At 43.0% G+C, this 23404-nt stretch overlaps 4 protein-coding genes across 4 annotated transcripts; all 4 read left to right on the top strand.

The window, feature by feature from the left end:
* The first annotated feature begins 263 nt into the window (after positions 1-263).
* On the top strand, positions 264-2606 carry LOC129339584 (olfactory receptor 11G2-like). Its single transcript, XM_054994164.1, has 2 exons — positions 264-1193; positions 2568-2606. Exons 1-2 carry the CDS (start codon positions 264-266, stop codon positions 2604-2606), a joined length of 969 nt encoding a protein of 322 aa, XP_054850139.1.
* A 5318-nt stretch (positions 2607-7924) lies between these two features.
* On the top strand, positions 7925-8914 carry LOC129339583 (olfactory receptor 11G2-like). The gene has a single exon (XM_054994163.1). It carries the CDS (start codon positions 7925-7927, stop codon positions 8912-8914), a length of 990 nt encoding a protein of 329 aa, XP_054850138.1.
* Positions 8915-14911: 5997 nt separating this feature from the next.
* LOC129339581 (olfactory receptor 11G2-like) lies at positions 14912-15904 on the top strand. The gene has a single exon (XM_054994162.1). It carries the CDS (start codon positions 14912-14914, stop codon positions 15902-15904), a length of 993 nt encoding a protein of 330 aa, XP_054850137.1.
* Positions 15905-20363: 4459 nt separating this feature from the next.
* On the top strand, positions 20364-21356 carry LOC129339580 (olfactory receptor 11G2-like). Its single transcript, XM_054994161.1, has one exon. The coding sequence runs from the start codon at positions 20364-20366 to the stop codon at positions 21354-21356; it is 993 nt and encodes a 330-aa protein (XP_054850136.1).
* The last annotated feature ends 2048 nt before the right edge of the window (positions 21357-23404 follow it).

The following is a 23404-nucleotide window of genomic DNA, read 5'->3' as shown; positions in this document are numbered from 1 at the left end:
CCTCATCCAATTACTAACTTGGCTTAGCTTCTGAGATCATCAGGCTAGTTTGGACCATCCATGTCAGGACCATAATATATAAAGGATCTGAAAACGAATCACTTCCGAGTTATAATCTCGTGTGATTAGAAAGAAGAGGGTAGGGGGATTGCCCTATTGACAACCCGAAATGGCACTCTGTGCCGTCTCTCTCCTTCAATAGAAACTGATGCAGATGAGTCTTGCTTACGGTATGTCTTGGTGGTTCTATTATATGATTCCAGATGGAGTTAGCCAATGGGAGTGGGGTGCAGGAATTCATTTTGCTGGGATTTGGAGCTGTACAGCAGAAGCGGATTCTGCTTTTCATCTTTTTCACCGTTCTCTACATGCTCACTTTGGCTGAGAACATCACCATTATCACAGTGGTGCTTCTAGACACCCACTTGGCCCGGCTTCCCATGTACATCCTACTGAGCAACTTCTCCTGGCTAGAGATGTGTTATGTGACGACCACTGTGCCCCGGATGCTCTTTGACTTGGCATCCCCTCAAGGGATCATCTCCTTCAGAAACTGCTTCCTTCAGTACTACCTTTTATTCTCTTTTGGCTCCACTGAAGATTTCTATCTTTCAGCCATGGCCTTGGATCGGTACCTGGCCATCTGTCACCCACTACGCTACCAACAAATTATGACCCCCGATTTCTGCTATGCTCTGGTGGCTGCTTGTTGGATCCTTGGTTTCCTATGGCAGGTTTTGCCAGTGCTTTTGATCTCCAAGTTATCTTTCTGTGGCCCCAACATCATTGACCATTTTTTGTGTGACCCTGGGCCAATTCTGTCCTTGGCTTGCCCTCCAGTAGGAAACATTCCTCTCCTCTGTCAAATTGTTGCCGATGCTCTGATCATTCTAGGCAATTTCTTCTTTGTTGTGCTCTCCTATGGTGCTGTGATTCTTACCCTGTTGAAAACCTCTAACCGAGGCAGTCGGATGAAGGCCTTCTCTACCATATTTTTCCACTTAGTGGTGGTGACCCTTTACTATGGCCCTATAGCTGGAATGTATGTAATTCCAAGCAGGGAAAGTCAGTCAGAGATCACTAAGGCAGTAACTCTCTTCTACACTACTGTGACACCCTTTCTCAACCCCCTGATCTACTGTCTGAGGAACGATCAGGTGAGGGATGCCATAGGAAGACTGCGGAGGAGAAAGGTGAGTTTTCTGAAGAGAAAGGAAACAGGATAAAATGAAGATAGTACAGAAGGACATAAACAAAGCAGCAAAATAAGTGGTAGAAAGGATAATATCGATGTATTCCCAGTTGGACAAGGGGCTTCTTTTCTTACTGTCTGTATTATTACCCTCTCAGGTTGACCAAAAACTAAGCTTGGAAAGGGGTTGGGCAGGACCTTAACAGTCTCTTAGCATTCCCTCAGAACTGGTTTCTTCTCATTTTGAGAATGGGAAGGTTAGATCTAGTCACAACATTTCTCTTCTTGTGTCCAACACTTGTAGTTTTTGTCCATGCAGGTCCCATTTCACACAACATAGGCTTTTTTGTGGACAAATGGGGCTCCCTCCTCCTTTTATTGCCAGTGGAAAAGCAGGTTTGATCCAGTCATTTGTAAAAAGTGCAAAACAGTTTAAGTGGAATGCTTTCTATTCATATTACATTGGAGTATACACAATATAATAAATGAAATAAAATGGATTATCTGTTCTATGATATGACCGTTGTGGATTTTTGGTACGTTCTATGAAATGCATCAAAAACAATCAGATGGGGGTGGGGTGGTTAAAATGGTTTGCCCATGGGGGCTGGTGGATCCTACTGGATTCCAAAATGCTCTGGGGAATTTTAGGATTCCAAACACGAGCTCTGTTGAGGCTGCGATGGTAGCTTGCAACACGAAGCTCCTGGAAGATATTAACAAGGTTGCCCCTTGTCAACCTCTCCCATCCTTGGAGCAGAATCTGACCACTTGGTTTACCACGGAGCTCAGTGGCCTAAAGAGGGCTGGGAGATGTCTAGAACGATGCTGGCAGAAAATTCATACTGAATCTCACAGAGCATGTTCTAGAACTCACTGGAAGAGCTGTGAAGCAGTGATATGGTTGCCAGACTTGGTATGGCAACCATCAGGAGACTGTGAAGATGGGGACAAATGTGGGGTGCCCTCAGCAATGGCATGACATCACTTCTGAAACTCAGAAATGACATCACACCTCTCTAGAAATCTCCAGAAACCATAGAGTTTCTGGCAATTCCTAGAGAGGACTGAAGTCACACCTGGGTTTTTCCTTGAAGTGACATCATGCTGTCTGCTTCAGGCAGCAGTGGGAAACAGGAGGTGCAGGATTCCTGCCCTAGAGGGGGCTTTGTATCCATAAGCACTGGTGACAATGGCAAACTTCTCTGCTCTAATTAAATCAACCAATTCATAACCATCCCAATTGTTTAAGATATCCTGGCAGAATACTGCAGCTCGGTTATTATCAAGAACTAGGTGGTGAATGCTTATTCTTCCCACACTGCAGTCCCTCCTTTGGCTGCCCATTAATTGGCTTCAATTTGCCTCTTTCCAGCTCCCTTGCAACACTACGGAAGAAGACAACTGCTTATAGAATACAATCTATACATGTTTCTTCAGTTGCACAAAAGTGGAATCCCAATCCCTCTGCATGTGTTGCCCTAAAACAACCTCTCCTTTCGCAGCTGGGTTTGCAACTACTTTAGGAGAGAAAGCCTGCTATGCCCTCCCCTTCTCTAAAACTCGCTACTCAACACACTAATCAGAAGAGTAAGGTTTATGATACAAAGAAGGATATGAACAGCACAGGTCCCAACTTGACCCAGCACTCACTAAAACCCTCACTCAAGAATTCATTTTCCATGTTGCAAAGTTGCACAAAGCAAGGAGGCCTTTGGCCCACTGAAGCAGTTGAAGGCATTCCTTCTATCATGCAAACAGCCCAAAACATATTACAGCTTGCTGATTCCATAAAAGAGACTTTCAGTAGTCCTATCACCTTTTTTTCAGAGATATGGGGAACAAAAATGAATGAAAGCAGGTGCAGTTTACCTTTCGTTCATCACCGTTTAATTGGATATAATTCCTCCTTTATTCAACACACACAAACACTGTATTCCTTCTATTGTGAATAGAGGGGAAGGAGGGGGAGCAGCTTTAAAGAGGCAGTACACTGGGCATTGTGTCTTTTGTAGCCATCAAATTTCTCCATCTGACAGAGCCCTCAGTTGGTTAACTTTTCCCCTCCTTCTTCCACTCTGGGAATGAAAAAAGATTGACAGGTCTGGTTAAAGGAGTTTTATGGATCCACTGACCAATCAGGGATAAGGACAGCTCTCTGTTCAATGTACGAATGACCAATCAGGGATAAGGATAGCTCTCTGCCCAACATACTAATATGAATGGACCTGGCTTAAAGTGAAAAGTCCACTGCTTCTGTAGTACAGTTGCCAACATCTGGTTAGGGTATCCTGGAGATTTGGAGATGGTCCCCGGAGAGGGGAGGGAGCTCAGCGGGAATGTGTTACCATAAACATTGGACACTGAGAGATCTCTGTCTTTTGGTGCTACACCTCTGAAGATGCCAGCCACAGCTGCTGGCGAAACGTCAGGAACTACAATGCCAAGACCACGGCAATACAGCCCGGAAAACCCACAACAACCAATGTTACCATAAAATCTCCCCCCCCCCTCCCGGCCATTGTCTCCAGGGGAATTGATCTCTGTAGTCTGGGGATCATTTGTAATTTCGGTGATCCTCAGGCCCCCTGAGGAGGTTGGTAGCCTTAGGAAGTGACTTGCTTGCAGTGCTGAGTTAAACAAAGCCAAAAGTAACTTAGCTGCCAGCCTGCCACCCCATGGATTGTCTGTGAAGGACAATAAGGAGGAAGGGAAAAGCAGGCAGGGGGCAGCCTGAGCTGGCAGGACACTGTCCCATTGGTCCTAATGGACCAGCCTCCACTGATAGTCCATCAACGCAACGCGATGACTCCCAGGTCTAGTGTAAAGGCAAAAATTGTATATGCCTTTTCCCAGTCATGTCTTTTTTCTAAACTAAAAAGCTCCAAATGCTTCCTCAACAACCAATCAACTCGGTCAGCATATTTGATTGCTCAAAGCAGTCCATGTTTTGCGAAGAGAAAACTAAGGAAAATGATTGCCTGAGGAAATGATGTTTGTTTCCCAGAGGCCAAGGGAGGCAGCCTGTATCAGAAGCGATGACTTCTTGGCGGTTAATGATATTGTTCTTGAGGGATAGGATCCCCCAAGGCCCCCAAAGGTTTATCAGAAGCTTTTCAGTTGTTGACAGTCACTCATGCCCACTCTTTCTCTGTAGCAAGCCTGTCACATGGAGCATCAGTGCCAAGGCATAAGATTAAAGGAAGCCACAATAGGTTTCTCTCCCACATTCTGACAGAACATTTCTGATGCCTTTTCTACTGGATGGAGCAGAACTTTCAAAGCTCTTGAGGTACAGTAATGGGAGCCATTACAAACGGCAAAGGAGACTGAGGTGGGAACTTGAATACATGACAGAATCCAGAAAAACCACTCGGGCTTCTTAAAGGAAATGACAAGATTCGTAACAAAGTCATGGCTAGAAAGAGAGATTCCGACTAGTAAAACTGAAGGCTCGTGAGTTATTTCCCAGGATTCTCAACCACATTCATAATTTTTTACTTAATTGCTAAGTCAAAAGGCTTTCCTTTAAATAGACTCTACACATTCTAGTTTCATTCAAAGACAGCCTGCTGCCCTTAAATATGCACACTGTCATACCATTTTCTATATCCCTGGAAAATGGGGTCTCTCTTTTTTAAAAAAACGAGTGGAGGTCTCCGCCTGCCCCTGCGAAGGGTCTCTTGTTCAGTGTATTGAACAACTGAGAAGCTAGATTCTTTCCTTACAGAGCCCTTCAGTCACAGGTCCATAGAAAAATCAAAGAAAGGAATTTTAAAGGAATTATTGGTTTTGTGGACTGAAAGAAGCCACAAACCACCACCGACTGAGAATGATTTATAGCAGCATGTTGAGGAGTCATCTTTACTGGATTTAGAAACAATTGGGGCTGTCTGGCAGTATTGAATATGATTCCTTCTTACATAACTCTAGTAAATAAAGCAGTGCTGTGAGGAGTTTGTGTTTTTCATTTAACCACAACTGTAAACTTTATTACTGCTTGTCTGTTTGTGCCTGGAATCCAGTTCAAGTATTTTGGTCAGTACATTACTTTCTTCTGTCTCTCTCCCTCTCTCTCCCTTTGCCAAAATTAATGCATTTTGCCAACAATACCAGTTCCAGAGCATACAACACTATATGAGCTGGCAAACACAGTGCTTTAAATTGAAATAGCTTCTAATTTCCACACACAGTTCTTTTGCCACTGTTTGTTTTCACTAGCAAATAGTGTAAGCTTAGGGCCAAGCTACAAGTGACGAATGACACTTGAATGGCAAGTGTATTTCTCCCTCTTCACTTGCCCTCCACTCAATCCACTTGCCGTTCAAGTGTCATTCGTCACTTGTAGCTTGGCCCTTAGAAGGGTGTAACTCTGCTATGTGACAATGTAATTCTAAGAACATTTTTCTGGGAGTAAGTCCTATTAAATAGGCATGAGTAGGATTCTGAGTAGACCTCCAGAAGATTGCTCTCTGTGTGTCCAATAGGACCCCTACCCTTCCTTATTCCCATAAAATGAATATCCATATTGTTTGTGCAACATCTGACCCTATTCTTGATCCAACTTCTGATAATGTCACTTATTTGCTAATGACTTCGAGAGTTAGTATCAGACCTAAGCAGGAATGAGACGTGTGTCAATAAAATTATAGTCTGTTTCATCGGAAGGTAACATTCTCCAAGTATAATTTAGATGTTGTTTTTCTAAATGATGGGAAGAATGCTGTCATTTCTGTAGTTAAATGTTTGAGGGAGGGGGATTTATTGAAGCATCTGTGAAAGGCTGTACTGAGATCTTTCCTTGGAGGCTTACTGCTAAATTTTCCTCTTTGAAGGATTTGATGAACTTCACAGCCCAGAATGGGGATTGAGAGAGAGAGGGGCGGGGCGGGGGGGGGGGGGAGAGGGAGAGAGAGAGAGAGAGAGATGGATTTAGATATTTTTTATTAAAACTTATCTGAGTCAAAGCATTAACTTACATATGGAATACAGACTGATATTAATGTCAGTATTTTACCTTCTAATTGTCCCTTGAGCAAAAGAAATCTTCCTTTGGGGTTTTTTAGGAGTTCCTTACAGAGTTATAGAAAATCATTACAAAGCAGAAGAGTCATTCCACTTGCTTTCTATGCTCCATTTGTAATTCTATGACTCATTTGCAATTTATTCTAAGATCCCTCAGAAGGTAATTAGACTGCAGCATTCATAGAATCTGTGTCTGAGTTCAATATAAACATCCAACTTGATTACCCTTTTTTGCATCAGTTTTATCTTTGGGTGTTTTTATTTTGCTTTCCAGAGTGAGATTTGTGTACAGTTTTCCACTGCATATCACTGCATCTCATTACAACTGCTTTTTTGCTAGGGTTGCCAACCCCAGTCCAAGAAATCCCTGGTGATTTGGGTGTGATGCCTTTGAGGGAATTTGGAGAAAGAGTTTGCTTAGACGCTATGGAATACCATAGAGTCTGCCCTCTGAAAGTGCTGTTTTCTCCAGGTGAACTGATCTCTGTCTGGAGATCAGTTGAGAATGATTCCAGAAGACCCTCAGGCCCCACCAGAGGTTGGCAACATCATTTATTCTGCATCCTAGAAAAATAAGGAAATCTAGGATTTGTACACTTTCGCACGCAATAGAAACTTTTAGTCTAGCTTGCTTGTGCTGCTATAATGGCTCATCCTTTCAGGGTTTTTTTTTGGGGGGGGGGTCCTGTTCCATGTGCTCATTTTATACCTGATATCACTCCAGCCACACACTGCATTAAACAAGACAAAATGAATTCGTGATAAATTCAACACAGTTAGTTTCTTCTCATGTATTCTGGAAAATGGTGAAAACATACTTGATAAAGATATGATATGCTTTTCAGAGCCTCCGATTCTGATGGCATTTTTTTTTATTTTGTAAGTCTCTTACCTCAAACTGATGCTGAATAGGACTGAATTGTTTTGTTAAACGTCGAGGTTGGTTGCGTTGCACATTTTAATCTCTCTCATTAATTGATACATATCAGTTCCTTCTTCCCCCCTCCAGCCTGCCTCTCATCTACCCTTCTAGTGGTTGAAAGTATTATCAAATTGCAGGCAGTTTAAGGCAACCCCTTAGGATTTTCAAGGCAAGAGAGGAACAGAGGGTGGGGGGGTTGCAATTGCCTGCCTCTGTGAAGCAACTCTGGACTTGCTTGGTGGTCTCCCATCCAATTTCTAACCAGGGCCGACCCTGTTTAGCTTCCAAGAGCTGACAAGACTGGGCTAGCCTGGGCCATCAAGATCAGGGTCCCTGTAGCAGTGGGGGTCATTAAATACTTTCTAAAATCAGCATCCTCTGATGGAGGACCTTCAGTCTTGCCTGAATTGCTTTGCCAAATATTTGGCAGGTGATGGGAAAAATAAATAACCACTGACCTATTTTTACCTGTGAGGTTTGGAGATTGGATCTTCGGTGACCATTTCCTAGTAGTAATGCCAATCCTACCCTACACTGGAGATTACATTACTCAAAGTACATTCCTAGTGATTAATGTTTAAATTTCATAACTTATAAGGACACAGAGGAAAAATATATTTTGATGAATAATTGCACATAATCTGCAGAAACAAGAACTCGGGAAGTGATGGTCCCCTTCCCTAACAGAATGTCGCATCTCTTAAGCTTTTCTCCTTCTATGGATACAGATAGATAGACGACAACAGCACATTGCATGTAATGATAATTCAATTATCTAATTTCAGATGGAACTGGCCAATGGAACCACAGTTCAGGAATTCATTTTGCTGGGGTTTGAAGTCGGGCAGCTGGAATGGTTCCTGCTCCTCATCTTTTTTACATTTCTTTACATGCTTGCCATGGCTGAGAACATCACCATTATCACAGTGGTGCATCTTGACACTCACTTGGCCCGGCTTCCCATGTACATCCTGCTGAGCAACTTTTCGTGGCTGGAGATCTGTTACGTGAGCACCACCGTGCCCCGGATGCTCTTGGACCTGGCATTGTCCAACAAGGTCATCTCCTTCAGTTCCTGCTTCTTTCAGTTTTATATATTCTGTTCTCTTGGCAGCACTGAATGCTTCTTCCTCTCTTCCATGGCCTTGGATCGATACTTGGCCATCTGCCACCCACTGCGCTATCCACAGATCATGTCCCCAAACTTTTGCTATACCCTGGTAACTGCTTCTTGGGTCCTTGGCTTCCTGGCATACGTTGTCCCAGTGACATTGATCTCCAAGATGTCCTTCTGTGGCCCCAATGTTATTGACCATTTTTTGTGTGATCCTGGGCCACTCCTGTCTTTGGCTTGTCCCCCGCTAACAAATGGTCCCCTCATTAGTATGATCTTCATGGATGCTGTGGTGATACTAGGAAACATTGTGTTTGTTGTGCTCTCCTATGGCTCTGTGATTTTCACCCTGATAAAAAATTCTGGCCGAGGCAATCGGATGAAGTCCTTCTCCACCATATCCTTCCATTTGGCAGTGGTGACACTCTACTACGGGCCTTTAGCAGGGATGTATGTGATACCAGATGGAGAAACAGATTCAAATGTCACTAAGATAGTGACACTCTTCTACACTGCCATAACTCCATTTCTCAACCCCATGATTTACTGTCTGAGGAATGATCAGGTAAAGGAAGCTCTGTTTAGGGTATGGAAAAGAATGACAATATTTGTGAAGAGAAAAGTGGCAGTGCAGAAAGGAGGAAAGGGACAGGAAATGTAGAACAAAACACCCACCTTTCCCATCAAAGAGATAAAGTGAGTCTGATCAATGTTAGGCCAGAAAGGTACCCTTCCCTGTTCAGTGTTTCCAGCTCCTTTGATCACTTTAATAGAACAGCAAACATTTCCGCTGGACTACTGTGCAGATGGTTTTGAACTATACATTCTGTAATAAGTAAAATAAAATTAATCATCCATTATTTTCTAAGGCATCCTCTATGACATGGTTTTTGTGTGTTCCAGAAAGTGCAATAAAAAATTACATGCAAAAATTAAATGTCGTTGTATCTTTTATTGTATGAGTCCTATGGGGCTAATTTAGGAAGGAAACTTTCACACAATTTTAAGTTAAGAAAAATTTCATTTTTCACCAAACCTTTCAAGTTAGAACAATACAACTATTTTTTCTTTTTCTTTAATCAAACTCATAAGTGCTACAAAAACAGAACTTTGAGCCAACAATATCTTTGGAAACCAATCAAGATAAGCTAGTTCAACTTGTCAGATCCCACTAGGTGAGTCCTTTGTCACAATCCTTCCAATTATGAAGCAACTGAACCCAGGCTTCTGTCCTCTTCTTGGGGAACTACAACCCTGCAAGAACAATACAATCCCAGGAATAGCACTGACCAAGCACAATACATATATACCACTTTTAGTCACTAGTGTTCACAGACAATATTTCTGATTACCTGTTCAAGGTGATAAGAACCCATTAATTGTTATCAAGCTCCCCAGCAACCAGCTTCTTCCTCAGCAGCCTGACTCTAGCTACTGACTCTGACCTACTGGGCTAAACCAATTACCTCACAGGGCTTACATGTAGAGATGGGCACGAACCTAAATACGAACCAAAAAAGAATTCATGAACCAACCCGCTTTGTGGTTCGCGAACCAGTGGTTCGTGGAAGCTCCTTTCCTCGAACTGGTCTACTGGTTCATTTGGTTCGTATTAAAGGGCAATGCTCCTTTCCATGCTGATGCAAAGCTGATGGCTATTCCCCCCCCCCCGTGCCACTGCAAAGTTTAAATGGCTATTTCCCACCCCTCGCCGCCTGCCAGCTGATACTTTAAAAGGACCTGCCGCTTGCAAGTAGGAGGGCCCTTTAAATGGCCCAAACTCCTGCCCCCCCAGCCCCCAGCCTCAGCCCCACACTTACCTTTTCCAGCCACCCTGCGGGCCTGCGGCCTCCTCCCCCGTCTCCCATAAGGGGCGGGAAGGCCGTTTTTGGTCTCTTCCACTGCTGCATGGGCCCACAGAGCAGCAGAGGCCAAAAACGGCCTTCCCACCCCTCAAATGGCCACCGCGGCCCTTTAAACTATCAAATGCCCCTTTTCATGCAGCTGTTAAGCATCTGGAAAGGGGCATTTAAACCCCACAAACCACAAACTGGTTCGTGAACTTGCCCCAGTTTGTGGGAGTTCCTGGGTCTTGGTTCGTAAAAACGCCACAAACCACAAACCTCATGGTTTGTTTTTTTTGTGGATCGTGCCCATGTGTATTTACACGGTCATTTCTCTATATGATCTAGTTGTTGGTAATGAGATGGTTTTACTATCATTAGCTCTATATAGAACAAGTATTTTCTGAAATTCAGAAAACTACTTCTTTGTGTTTGAAACGAGTACTGTCCTATTCTCCCCAAAATGCCACTGAGAACAGAATAGTGCTCGATTGTCCCTTCCCTTTCTCAGTGAGGGCAGTGGAGAAGTCTGGCTGGTTGTATTTCTGCAAGGCTTTCTTCCCCTTCCTGGCATAAGGAGTCTTAAGACTTATGTTTCCCAGCGTTTCTTACATTCATACTAAGGATTTCAAATCCTGGGGAAACTCTGGGCATTGCCAGAGTCCCTGACATACTGGCCATTGCATCCTCCAAGGTTTGCATGTGTCTTGGATCCAATGAGGCCAAAGAAGATAAATGGGTTCGGCACAGTTCTGCTTGCACAAGATTTCATTCAATGGCTAGCAATTTCCTTCCTAAACATTATAGTGCCCAGACAGGAATCACTTGCAAAACATCTTGCACAAACAGAAATGCAAGTGCAAATACAATAAATTTAACTTAATACAAATTGACTACCACAGTCTTTTTCTGGCATTTCTGCTTGCATGAAAGCTCTAGCACAAGTAGAACTTTTGCGCTGGCCTCAGCTCTATCTTTTCCTTGGCCATTTTTGTAAACTAAAAATCTCCAAATGCCTTTCCTCATAGGGAAGAGGTCCCTTCATTTGATTGCATTTTGTGTTGCTTATGACATTTGCTTTGACACTGTATGGATATGCTTGGATCTATTTTTGTCCTCTTTCAAAATTATTTAAGGTGGGGGCATGATCAAGGTTACCAGGAAATTTCAAGACTTTTTAAAAGATCTAATTTACTCTTCATTCAACAACATGCTATCCTTGTCTGTAGAAGGATAGGCATGGCAGAAAAGTGCACGTTGGGGATGTTGCACCTCCAAGTTTACAGCATGTACCACAATCACAGCCAGCTCCAACCCATTGTGCCACCTTTGGGGCTGTTGGGCACAAGGCTGGTCCCAGCCAACAGCATCCGATCAGTTGGAGACCCAGGGGTATCCCAGATCAAAACTGGAAAGCAAACTTATATATGGTTGTTGGGGGTTTTCCGGGCTGTATTGCCGTGGTCTTGGCATTGTAGTTCCTTACAATACATCAAACTTATATATCTTTATTCCTAATTCCAACACTCTACATCCAGTCCCTGCACAACTCACTAGTACCATCTCTCAGTAGAGACGTAGTCCAGCATTTTCCACTGAAGAACTACACATCCATTTGTATTGCTATTTTTAATAACATCTGTGCTTATATACCACTCTTCTAGACAGAATAGTGCCCCCTTCACAGCAGTGAACAAAGTCAGTGTTATTATCCCCACAATAAAGCGGGGAGCTGGGGCTGAGAGGAGTGGCTGACCCAAGGCCACCTGCTGAGCTCATAGCAGTAGTGGGAATCGAACCAGCAGAATGTTGATTGGCAACCCAATCGCTTAATCACTATTGAGCCACAAGACAGTAGAAAAGTAGTGCTACCAAAAGAAAAACAAATTAAGGCAGCCACATAAATGCCTTTTACAACCTCACCCTACCTCACCCTAGCTTGGAAGATGGCTTTTTACCTCAACATGGCTGACCTGGCCACCTAGATCCATGAAATTGTAACATCAAGACTTGACTATTATGAAGCACTATAAATAGGTGTCCCATTCAAGTTAAGTAGGAGACTCCAATTGGTGCAAAACGCTGCGGCATGACTGTTATCAGGAGTGAAAAACAGCGAGAGACCGTGGCTACACAATATGAAACATGTGGGTACACAATTATCAGAAAATAATTTATGTAAACTACAGAATAAAGATTCTCAAGTATACAATAGTACAGTGTCAATTAATTCAATCTACAGTAGAATAATAATGTACAGTCCTCTGCAAACCACAATCAATAAATGTAGGTGATGCAATGATGCTGTATCCCCTCAACCCAGTCTCAGTGATCAAAGCAAAGTCTGAATCAACATCCTTTACTCAAGAATTCTCCCAAATATTCCACACTGAGAATCTCTGCTGGCAGGCGGGAAAGGTTGAGGGTTCCCAAAGGCTGGACGGAGAGAGAAGCTCCCAGCAGGGGGAGCAGAGACTGGAGATGACGGTGTCGTGAGGTGGAGTGCCAAAAAGGAAGGGCCCCCCCCCAGGGGGGCCCCGGCCCCTACAAGCGCCGGTTGACTCAGCTTGTTTCATACAACCACTTCCTCAGGGAGCTGTACACAAACCACCACAGCGTGTTTACTCTCCAACTCTCCTAGACGCCTCTATTCTTTCATGTATACAGTTCAACACACCAATAGGGACGGACACCGTCATCTCCAGTGGAACGGCCTGCTTGAGGAGGTCAGGAGAGCTCCCAATCTCCTAGCTTTCTGCAAACGATACAAAGCTGAATTATTCCAAAACGCTTTAGTATTGTGGGGAGGGGGTCTCAGATGCTTCACTAAAGAGTTAAGGGCCATAGACTTTATCGCTAAGTTGCCCTGCATACTATCTCCTGTTTTAAATATGTTCTTCAGTGAGCTGCCTGTGCTTCATGTGGTCTAAAGTCAGTACTAGAATTGCTTATATTCTGTTTCAGCATTTCTTCAACTCTGTGTTGGGTTCTTATTAAGTGTTTGGTCGTTTCCACACATCTCGGCATAGCACTAAACTCACAGAATGAGGACATCTTCATGGCACAATTTCTGATGTCATCGTGCCACGAGAACAAAAATGTGCCGTGATGATGTCAGAAATCATGCCAGGAAAATGGCCTGAGAGTTGAGCACTATGCTGTGACATGTGAAATGACCTATGTCTTTGTAAACTTGTGTTTATTTACTCTATGGCATTGTTTATGGAAATGTCCTGGAAATTGAGTGTACTAATCTCACACTGTGAAATCGCTGAGAAAGGTGGACTATAAAAATAAATAAATAAATAGCCTTAAACTGTCACCCTTGGGCCATATCTCTAAGTAAATCACTCAACTCCTGTTGTTTCCTATTTTTAAAAGATGTGGCTACTCTCCTGAATTCAGGCAGTTCACACTGGACCAAGGATTCATCCCCACTTCCATCCAGAGATACTCATTGATTATGAAATCACATTTTTGTTGCAAAATGGAAAATCGCACCATCATAGAAATCAGAACACTGAGTCGCATTGGAAGAAGAAGACAGGGACCTGTGCCGTGCTTGAAACCTAGTACAGGTTTTGTCTTGACAGACTAGCTTTCTGTATGTGGGGGGGGGGGCGTCTTTTGTTTGGGTTCTGTGGTGGCACTTTTCCCTTTAGGAAAAACATAGGACAAAGGGTCCATCGTTTATTCTTTTTTAAGAGGAATCTTCTTCAATCACATATCCGCCCCTCAAACACAACCGCCTCCCAAAACTATCAATGCCACCAGTATATTTGGTAGATCAAACTGGTCCATGTTTAGCAAACAGAGAACTCATGAAAACAATTAAATGGAAGTACATTTCACTGCAGCAAAGAAAAGCAACCTGTTTCTATAGTGATGATGTATTGGAGAATACAAACATGTTCTTGAGGGACAGGTTCCCAAGAGTCACAAAACATTTATCAGAAGCTTTCAAAGGTTGGTGCTCACTCATACCTACTCTTTGTTTGCTGAAAGTCCTTCATATGGACTATCAGCACCACAGCTGGGCTCCTCTAAATGATTCCAGGAAGCCTCCCAAACTCTGAGAGAACATTTTGGATTACCTTTCGAATAGACGGAACAGCACTATCAAACTGTTGAAGTATGGCAATAGGAACAATTACAATGGCAAGAAAGAGTGAGGAAAGAACTTGAATGGGAGGAGGGATTGGATTTCTTACAAGGATGTATAATAAAATCAGGGAAAAGAAAAGAGTTCCCTATGAGCAAGAAAGGGGGATAATGCGTTTTTCTAGGATTCTCAGTTGTATCTACATGATTTACTTACCTGTTAAGTCAAAGTGATTGTCTTCAATGAGTTCCAACAAACTCCAGTTCTGTCCAAAGACACCCGGCCATCTTACACAAAAGCACTCATTGTATCATATTATTATCTTTACTACTAGAAACTTATGTCTGTCTTTAAAACGTTTGAAGGTCGTTGCTTACCTCTTATCTTTCAGCATAACTCGCTCTTTCTGAGTCTCCATGAGTGATTCCGCACACGTTGGATAATGCACTTCCAATCCTCTTTATAGCTCATTTGGAACGGATTTTTTCAAGTGTGGGGAAAAAATCCACCTCAAACGATTGATAAAGTGCATTGAAAGTGCATTATCCAACGTGTGCAGAATCACTCCATATCTTTGCAAAGTGAAAATCCAAATACCTTCTGAATGGAAAGTAAATGGAATGTCTCTTTACTGTTTATGTTTCTATGGATACAGCCAGCTAGACAGCAACTCGATATTGCATGTAATGATGATTCAATTATCTAATTCCAGATGGAGTTGGCCAACAGGACCACAGGATTTCAAGAATTCATTTTGCTGGGTTTTGAAGTTGGGCAGCTGGAACGGCTCCTGCTCCTCGTCTTTTTCACACTTCTTTACATGCTCGCCATGGCTGAGAACATCACCATCATCACCCTGGTGCATCTTGACACCCACCTGGCCCGGCTTCCCATGTACATCTTGCTGAGCAACTTCTCCTGGCTGGAGATCTGTTACGTGAGCACCACCGTGCCCCGGATGCTCTTGGACCTGGCATTGTCCAACAAGGTCATCTCCTTCAGTTCCTGCTTCCTTCAGTTTTACATTTTCTTTTCTCTTGGCAGCACTGAATGCTTCTTCCTCTCTTCCATGGCCTTGGATCGATACTTGGCCATCTGTTACCCATTGCGCTATCCACAGATCATGTCTCCAAACTTTTGCTATGTCCTGGTAACTGCTTCTTGGGTCTTTGGCTTCCTGGCATACGTTATCCCAGTGATATTGTTCTCCAAGATGTCCTTCTGTGGCCCCAATGTTATTGACCATTTTTTGTGTGATCCTGGACCACTCCTGTCTTTGGCTTGCCGCCCGCTAGCAAATGCTCCCCTCATTAGTCTGATCTTCATGGATGTTGTGGTGATACTAGGAAACATTGTGTTTGTTGTACTCTCCTACGGCTCTGTAATTTTCACCCTGATGAAAAATTCTAGCCGAGGCAATCGGATGAAGTCCTTCTCCACCATATCGTTCCATTTGGCAGTGGTGACACTTTACTATGGCCCCGCAGCAGGGATGTATGTGATGCCAGGTGGAGAAACTGATTCAAATGTCACTAAGATAGTAACGCTCTTCTACACGGCCATAACACCATTTCTCAACCCCATGATTTACTGTCTGAGGAACGATCAGGTGAAAGAAGCACTGTTTAGGTTATGGAGAAGAAAGACAATATTTGTGAAGAGAAAAGTGGCAGTGCAGAAAGAAGGTAAGGGACAGGAAATGTAAAGCAAAACACCTGCCGTTCCCATCAAAAGGATAAAGCTAATATGATCAATGCTGACAAGAAAGGTACATTTCCCTGTTCAGTGTTTCCAACTTTTTTCTGCACTGTAATATGACAGCAAGCATTTACTTGTGCAGGGGGTTTTGAAGTATACATTCTGTAATAAGTACAATAAATTTAATTATCCATTATTTTGTAAGGCACTCTCAAATATATGATTTTTGTGTGTTCCAGAAACTGCAATAAAAATAATTACATGCAATAATCAAGAGCTGTTATATCTCTATATGATCTAGATGTACGTAATCATCAGTGACTTAGATAGAGATGTCATAGGGATGGTTTTACTCTCATTAGCTCAATGCAGAATAATTATTTTCTAACATACATGAACTGTATACTATCCCATTCTCTCCAAAATGCCGTTGAGAACAAAATGGTATTGGATTGTCTCTTCCCTTTCTCAGTACCTGGTGATGGCAGCCGAGAAGTCTTGCTGGTTGTATTTCTGCAATGCTTTCTTCCCTTCCTGACATAAGGAGTCTTGAGACTTGTGTTTCCCAGGGTTCCTTAACATCCATGCTGAGAGTTTCAAGTCCTGGGAAAACTCCTATCACAAGATCTTTGGCACCTGGGCACTGCCAATGTCCCTGACAGACTGGCCTTTGCATCCTCCAAAGTTTGCATGTGTAACGATGCCCAAGAAGAAAGATAAATGGGTCTTGTACAGTACTGCTTGCACAGGATTTTGTGCAACTCCCTTCCTAAACATTATAGTGCCCAGAAATCAGCTGCGCAAGTTCTTGCACAAACCAAAATGCAAGTGCAGGTACAATAAAGTTAACTTAGTGTAAATGGGTACCATTGTCTTTTTCTTACATTTCTGCTTGCATGAAAGCTCTTGCGCAAGCAGAATGATTGCCCTAGATTCAGCTCTGTCTTTTCCTTAGCCAGTTTTCTAAACTAAAAAAATCTCCAAATGCTTTTCATCAAAGGGAAGATGTCCCTTCACTTGATTGCATTTTGTGTTGCTCATCATGACATTTGTTTTGTATTTGTATAGATATGCTTGAGTATATTCTTGTCCTCTTTCAAAATTATGGGGGAGGGGGAATTCAAGATTACAGTAGGAAATGTCAAGATTTAATAAAATATCTCATTTTCAGTTTACTCTTCATTGAAGGACATGCTCTCCTTGCCTTCAGAAGCATATGCATAGCTTCACAAGTGCATACTGGTGCCACTGCATCACCAAGTTTACAACATGCACCACCCATCACAGCCAGCTCCACCACATTGTGCCACCTTTGGGGCTATTTTGGCTATTGGGCACAAGGCTGGTCCCAACCAACAGCATCAGATCAGTTGGAGACCCATGGGTGTCCCAGATGAAACTGGAAAGCAAACTTATGTCTCTTTATTCCTAAATTCCAACACTTTACATTCAGTCCCTACTACCATTTCCCAATAAACACATCTGCAGTCACGGAGTGCAGCGCCTTCCACTGAGGTACGACAGATGCAATTGTTATTGTTATTTTTTAATGACAACTGTCCTCATACATGACTCTTCTAGACAGATTAGTGCCCCACTCAGAGCAGTGAACAAACACAGTGTTGTTATCATCCCCACAATACAGCTGAGCAGCTGGGACTTAGAGTAGGTGCTTACACTTGGTCACCTGCTGAGCTCATGGCAGTAGTTGGTATTGAACTAGCAGGGTACTGATTGGAAGTCCAACCCATAACAACAACAACAACTGCTCTTCTGGACAGATTAGTGCCCCACTCACAGCAGTGAACCAAGTCAGTATTATTATTATTCCAACAATACTCCCAGAGAGCTGGAGCTGAGAGGATTGGCTGACCCAAGGCCACCTGCAGAACTCATGGCAGTAATGGGAGTCAAACCAGCAGAGTATTGGTTGGCAGACCAACCACTTATAATCAGGGCTCTTTTTGAGGGGGAATGCACAGGAACGCAGTTCCAGCAGTTCCCCAAAGAGGTCGCATGTCAGGTGGCCCCACCCACCTGACTTGGCCATTTTGGGCCCATTTCGGCCTGGATTGGGGCTGAAACGGCCTGGATCGGGCCTCTGATAGGTGGTGGATCACTTTCTCACTCAGCAGCAGCCCAGTCCTGACCATTTTGGGCCCCTTTTCGGCCCTTTTCAGCCCCTTTTTGCCATTTGGGGCCCAATTTCGGCCCTGAATGGCCAGGATTGGGACCAAAACAGTCAGGATAGGTGATGTCAGGGGATGTGGCATAGGTAAATCAGTTATGTTAATGACACACTTCCAGTGATGTCAGGGGGCATGACATATGCTAATGAGTTATGCTAATGAGTTCCTCCAACATCAAGGGTTGACCATTATGAAGCACTATAAATAGATGTCCCATCCAAGTTAAGTAGGAGACTCCCATTTGTGCAAAACGCTGTGGCATAACTGTTATCAGGAGCAAGTATGCACATGGGCAAAATCAACAGCAACTTGTACATGGGCTTTCTCTGTGGTGGCCCCCACCCTGGGGAACGGCCTGCCTGAGGAGGTCAAGAGAGCTCCCACTCTCCTAGCTTACTGCAAATGATGGAAAACTGAATTATTCAAAAAGACTTTTGAATTGTAGGGGGGGGGGGTCTCTGATGCTATTTTGCCCTGCATACTATCTGTTGTTTTAAATATGTGCTCCTATGAGCTACCTGTGCTTCATGTTGTCTAATGTCAGTCCTAGAATTTCTTATTTTCTGTTTCAGCATTTTTTCAACCCTGTGTTGGATTCTGACTAATTTGGTCACTTCCATACATCCCAGCATAGCGCTAAACTAACCGAACGTGGGCTTCTTCCCGGCATGATTTCTGACATCATCATGCTATGAAAACAGAACTGTTGTGCGATGACGTCAGAAATCGCGCCAGGGAAACGCCCTAATTCTGTGAATTTAGCACTATGCTGGGGCGTGTGGAAAAGTCCTAAGTCTTCGTAAACTTGTGCTTATTAATCCTATGGCATTGTTTATGAAAATGTCCTTGAAACTGACTGTACTAATCTCACACCATGAGAAAGGTGGACTATAAATAAACAAACAAACAAACAAACAAATAGACAAACTGTCGCACTTGGGCCATATCTCTAAGTAAATCACTCGTCTCCTGTTGTTTCCTATTTTAAAATGCTGTGGCTACTCTCTTGAACACTTAGACAGTTCATACTGCACCAAAGACCCATCCACCCTTCCACCCAGAGACACTCATTGAATTTGAAATCACATTTTTGTTGCAAAATGGGAAATTGCACCATCATTGAAATCAGGACACTGAGTCCCATTGGGAGAAGAAGACAGTGCCTTATGGTTGAAACCTAGTCCAAGTTTGGTCTTGACAGACTAGCTTTCTGCATGCAGGGAGGATCTTTTGTTTGGATTCTGTGGTGGCACGTCTCCCTTTAGGAAAAATGTGTGTAGGACAAAGTGTCCGTCATTTCTTCTTCTTTAAGTGGAATTTTCTTCTATCATATCTCCCACCCCACCCCCCGCTGAACCACCTCCCAAAGGCGGTTCTGCAGTATATGCCACCAGTACATGTCATAGCTCAAACCGGCCCATGTTTAGCAGAGAATTCATGAAAACAATTAAACGGAAGTATGTTTCACTGCAGCACAGAAAAGCAAACAGTTTCTATAGTGATGATGTATTGGAGAATACAGACATGTTCTTGAGGGACAGGTTCCCAAGAGTCACAAAACATTTATCAGAAGCTTTAAAAAGGTTGCTGCTCACCCATGCCTACTCTTTGTTTGCTGAAAGTCCTTCACATGGACTACCAGCACCACAGATGAGCTCCTCTAAATGATTCCAGGAGGCCTCCCAAATTCTGAGAGAACGTTTTGGATTACCTTTCGAATAGACGGAACAGCACTATCAAACTGTTGAAGTATGGCAATAGGAACAATTACAATGGCAAGAAAGAGTGAGGAAAGAACTTGAATGGGAGGAGGGATTGGATTTCTTACAAGGATGTATAATAAAATCAGGGAAAAGAAAAGAGTTCCCTATGAGCAAGAAAGGGGGATAATGCGTTTTTCTAGGATTCTCAGTTGTATCTACATGATTTACTTACCTGTTAAGTCAAAGTGATTGTCTTCAATGAGTTCCAACAAACTCCAGTTCTGTCCAAAGACACCCGGCCATCTTACACAAAAGCACTCATTGTATCATATTATTATCTTTACTACTAGAAACTTATGTCTATCTTTAAAATGTTTGAAGGTCGTTGCTTACCTCTTATCTTTCAGCATAACTCGCTCTTTCTGAGTCTCCATCTTTGCAAAGTGAAAATCCAAATATCTTCTGAATGGAAAGTAAATGGAATGTCTCTTTACTGTTTATGTTTCTATGGATACAGCCAGCTAGACAGCAACTCGATATTGCATGTAATGATGATTCAATTATCTGATTCCAGATGGAGTTGGCCAACAGGACCACAGGAATACAGGAATTCATTTTGCTGGGTTTTGAAGTTGGGCAGCTGGAACGGCTCCTGCTCCTCGTCTTTTTCACACTTCTTTACATGCTCGCCATGGCTGAGAACATCACCATCATCACCCTGGTGCATCTTGACACCCACTTGCCTCAGCTTCCCATGTACATCTTGCTGAGCAACTTCTCCTGGCTGGAGATGTGTTATGTGACAACCACTGTGCCCCGGATGCTCTTCGACCTGGCATCCTCATATGGGATCATTTCCTTCAATTCCTGCTTCCTTCAGTTTTATATTTTCTTTTCTCTGGGCACCACTGAATGCTTCTTCCTCTCTTCCATGGCCTTGGATCGATACTTGGCCATCTGTCACCCACTGCGCTATCCACAGATCATGTCTCCAAACTTTTCCTATGCCCTGGTAACTGCTTCTTGGGTCCTTGGCTTCCTGGCATATGTTGTCCCAGTGACATTGATCTCCAAGATGTCCTTCTGTGGCCCCAATGAAATTGACCATTTTTTGTGTGATCCTGGGCCCCTTCTGTCTTTGGCTTGCAGCCCGCTAGCAAACGCTCCCATCATTAGTCTAATCTTCATGGATGTTGTGGTGATACTAGGAAACATTGTGTTTGTTGTGCTCTCCTACGGCTCTGTGATTTTCACCCTGATGAAAAACTCTAGCCGAGGCAATCGGATGAAGTCCTTCTCCACCATATCATTCCATTTGGCAGTGGTAACACTTTACTATGGCCCAGTAGCAGGGATTTATGTGATGCCAGGTGAAGAAACTGATTCAAATGTCACTAAGATCGTAACGCTCTTCTACACTGCCATAACGCCATTTCTCAACCCCATGATTTACTGTCTGAGGAATGATCAGGTAAAAGAAGCACTGTTTAGGTTATGGAGAAGAAAGACAATATTTGTGAAGAGAAAAGTGGCAGTGCAGAAAGAAGGAAAGGGACAGGAAATGTAAAGCAAGACACCTGCCGTTCCCGTCAAAGAGATAAAACTAGTATGATCAATGCTGGCAAGAAAGGTGTCTTTCCCTGTTCAGTGTTTCCAACTTTTTTCTGCACTGTAATATGACAGCAAGCATTTACTTGTGCAGGGGGTTTTGAAGTATACATTCTGTAATAAGTATAATAAAATTAATTATCCATTATTTTGTCAGGCACTGATAATGATTTGATTTTTGTGTGTTCCAGAAATTGCAATAAAAATAATTACATGCAAGAATCAAGTGTTGTTATTTCTGTATATGAGCTAGCTGTACGTAGTGATCATTTACTTAGATAGATACGTCATAGGGATGGTTTTACTCTCATTAGCTCAATGCAGAATAATTATTTTCTAACATACATGAACTGTATACTATCCCATTCTCTCCAAAATGCCGTTGAGAACAAAATGGTATTGGATTGTCTCTTCCCTTTCTCAGTACCTGGTGATGGCAGCCGAGAAGTCTGGCTGGTTGTATTTCTGCAATGCTTTCTTCCCTTCCTGGTATAAGAAGTCTTAAGACTTGTGTTTCCCAGGGTTCCTTAACATCCATGCTGAGAGTTTCAAGTCCTGGGAAAACCAAGATATTTGCCACGTGGGCATTGAAAGAGTCCCTGACATACTGGCCATTGCATCCTCCAAGGTTTGCCTGTGGCTTGGATCTAACGATGCCCAAGAAGAAAGGGTTTTGCACAGTACTGCTTGCACAAGATTTTTGCAATGTCCTTCCTAAACATTATAGTGCCTTGAAATCAGCTACACAAGATCTTGCACAAACAAAACTGCAAGTGCAGGTACAATAAAGTTAACTGAGGGCCAAGCTACAAGTGACGAATGACACTTGAATGGCAAGTGGATCGAGTGGAGGGCAAGTGAATAGGGAGAAACACACTTGCCGTTCAAGTGTCATTCGTCACTTGTAGCTTGGCCCTTAGTGTAAATGGCCTAGATTCAGCTCTCTCTTTTCCTTAGCCATTTTTCTAAACTAAAAAATCTCCAAATGCCTTTCACCATAGGGAAGATGTCCCTTCACTTGATTGCATTTTGTGTTGTTCATGACACTTGTTTTGCCTCTGTATGGATATGCTTGAGTATATTTTTGTCCTCTTTCAAAATTAAGGGGGAGGGGGAGTTCAAGATTACAGCAGGAAACGTCAAGATTTAATAAAATATCTCATTTTCAGTTTACTCTTCATTGAAGGACATGCTCTCCTTGCCTTCAGAAGCATATGTATAGCCTCACAAGAGCATACTGGTGCCATTGCACTACCTAGTTTACAACGTGACCCCCCATCACAGCTCCACCACATTGTGCCACCTTTGGGGCTATTTTGGCTATTGGGCACAAGGTTGGTCCCAACCAACAGCATCAGATCAGTTGGAGACCCATGGGTGTCCCAGATGAAACTGGAAAGCAAACTTATGTCTCTTTATTCCTAAATTCCAACATTTTACATTCAGTCCCTACTACCATCTCCCAATAAACACATCTGGAGTCATGGAGTGCAGCACCTTCCACTGAGGTACGACAGATGCAATTTCTATTGTTATTTTTTAATGACAACTGTCCTCATACACGACTCTTCTAGACAAATTAGTGCCCCACTCAGAGCAGTGAACAAACACAGTGTTATTATCATCCCCACAATACAGCTGAGAAGCTGAGAGTAGGTGTTTACACTTGGTTGCCTGCCGAGCTCATGGCAGTAGTTGGTGTTGAACTAGCAGGGTACTGATTGGAAGTCTAACCCATAACAACTACTACTACTACTACTACTACTACTACTACTACTACTACTACTACTACCAGGGCTTTTTTTCTGGGAAAAGAGGTGGTGGAACTCAGTGGGTTTCCCTCGGAGAAAATGGTAACACAAACAGTGTAACCACATCAGTGGGTGGCTCAAATTATGAACAATCACTCAAGGTTATTAATAAAGTGAACAAACACAAAGGTAAATTATGAACAAGTAAATTTAAATGCCTATATTGTATTTCTTAACATCATTAAAGGTAATAAAG

This window comes from Eublepharis macularius, chromosome 12 (genome assembly GCF_028583425.1).
Source record: "Eublepharis macularius isolate TG4126 chromosome 12, MPM_Emac_v1.0, whole genome shotgun sequence".
Taxonomy (NCBI): domain Eukaryota; kingdom Metazoa; phylum Chordata; class Lepidosauria; order Squamata; family Eublepharidae; genus Eublepharis; species Eublepharis macularius.
The sequence above is the reverse complement of the archived record's forward strand: the minus strand, read 5'-3'. Positions and strand labels throughout refer to the sequence as shown.

Coding starts and splice junctions, on each gene's coding strand:
- LOC129339584 (XM_054994164.1), top strand. CDS start 264: ATGGAGTTAGCCAATGGGAGTGGGGTGCAGGAATTCATTTTGCTGGGA. Junction 1,194..2,567: donor GAAGACTGCGGAGGAGAAAG/GTGAGTTTTCTG, acceptor GCCTCTTTCCAG/CTCCCTTGCAACACTACGGA.
- LOC129339583 (XM_054994163.1), top strand. CDS start 7,925: ATGGAACTGGCCAATGGAACCACAGTTCAGGAATTCATTTTGCTGGGG.
- LOC129339580 (XM_054994161.1), top strand. CDS start 20,364: ATGGAGTTGGCCAACAGGACCACAGGAATACAGGAATTCATTTTGCTG.
- LOC129339581 (XM_054994162.1), top strand. CDS start 14,912: ATGGAGTTGGCCAACAGGACCACAGGATTTCAAGAATTCATTTTGCTG.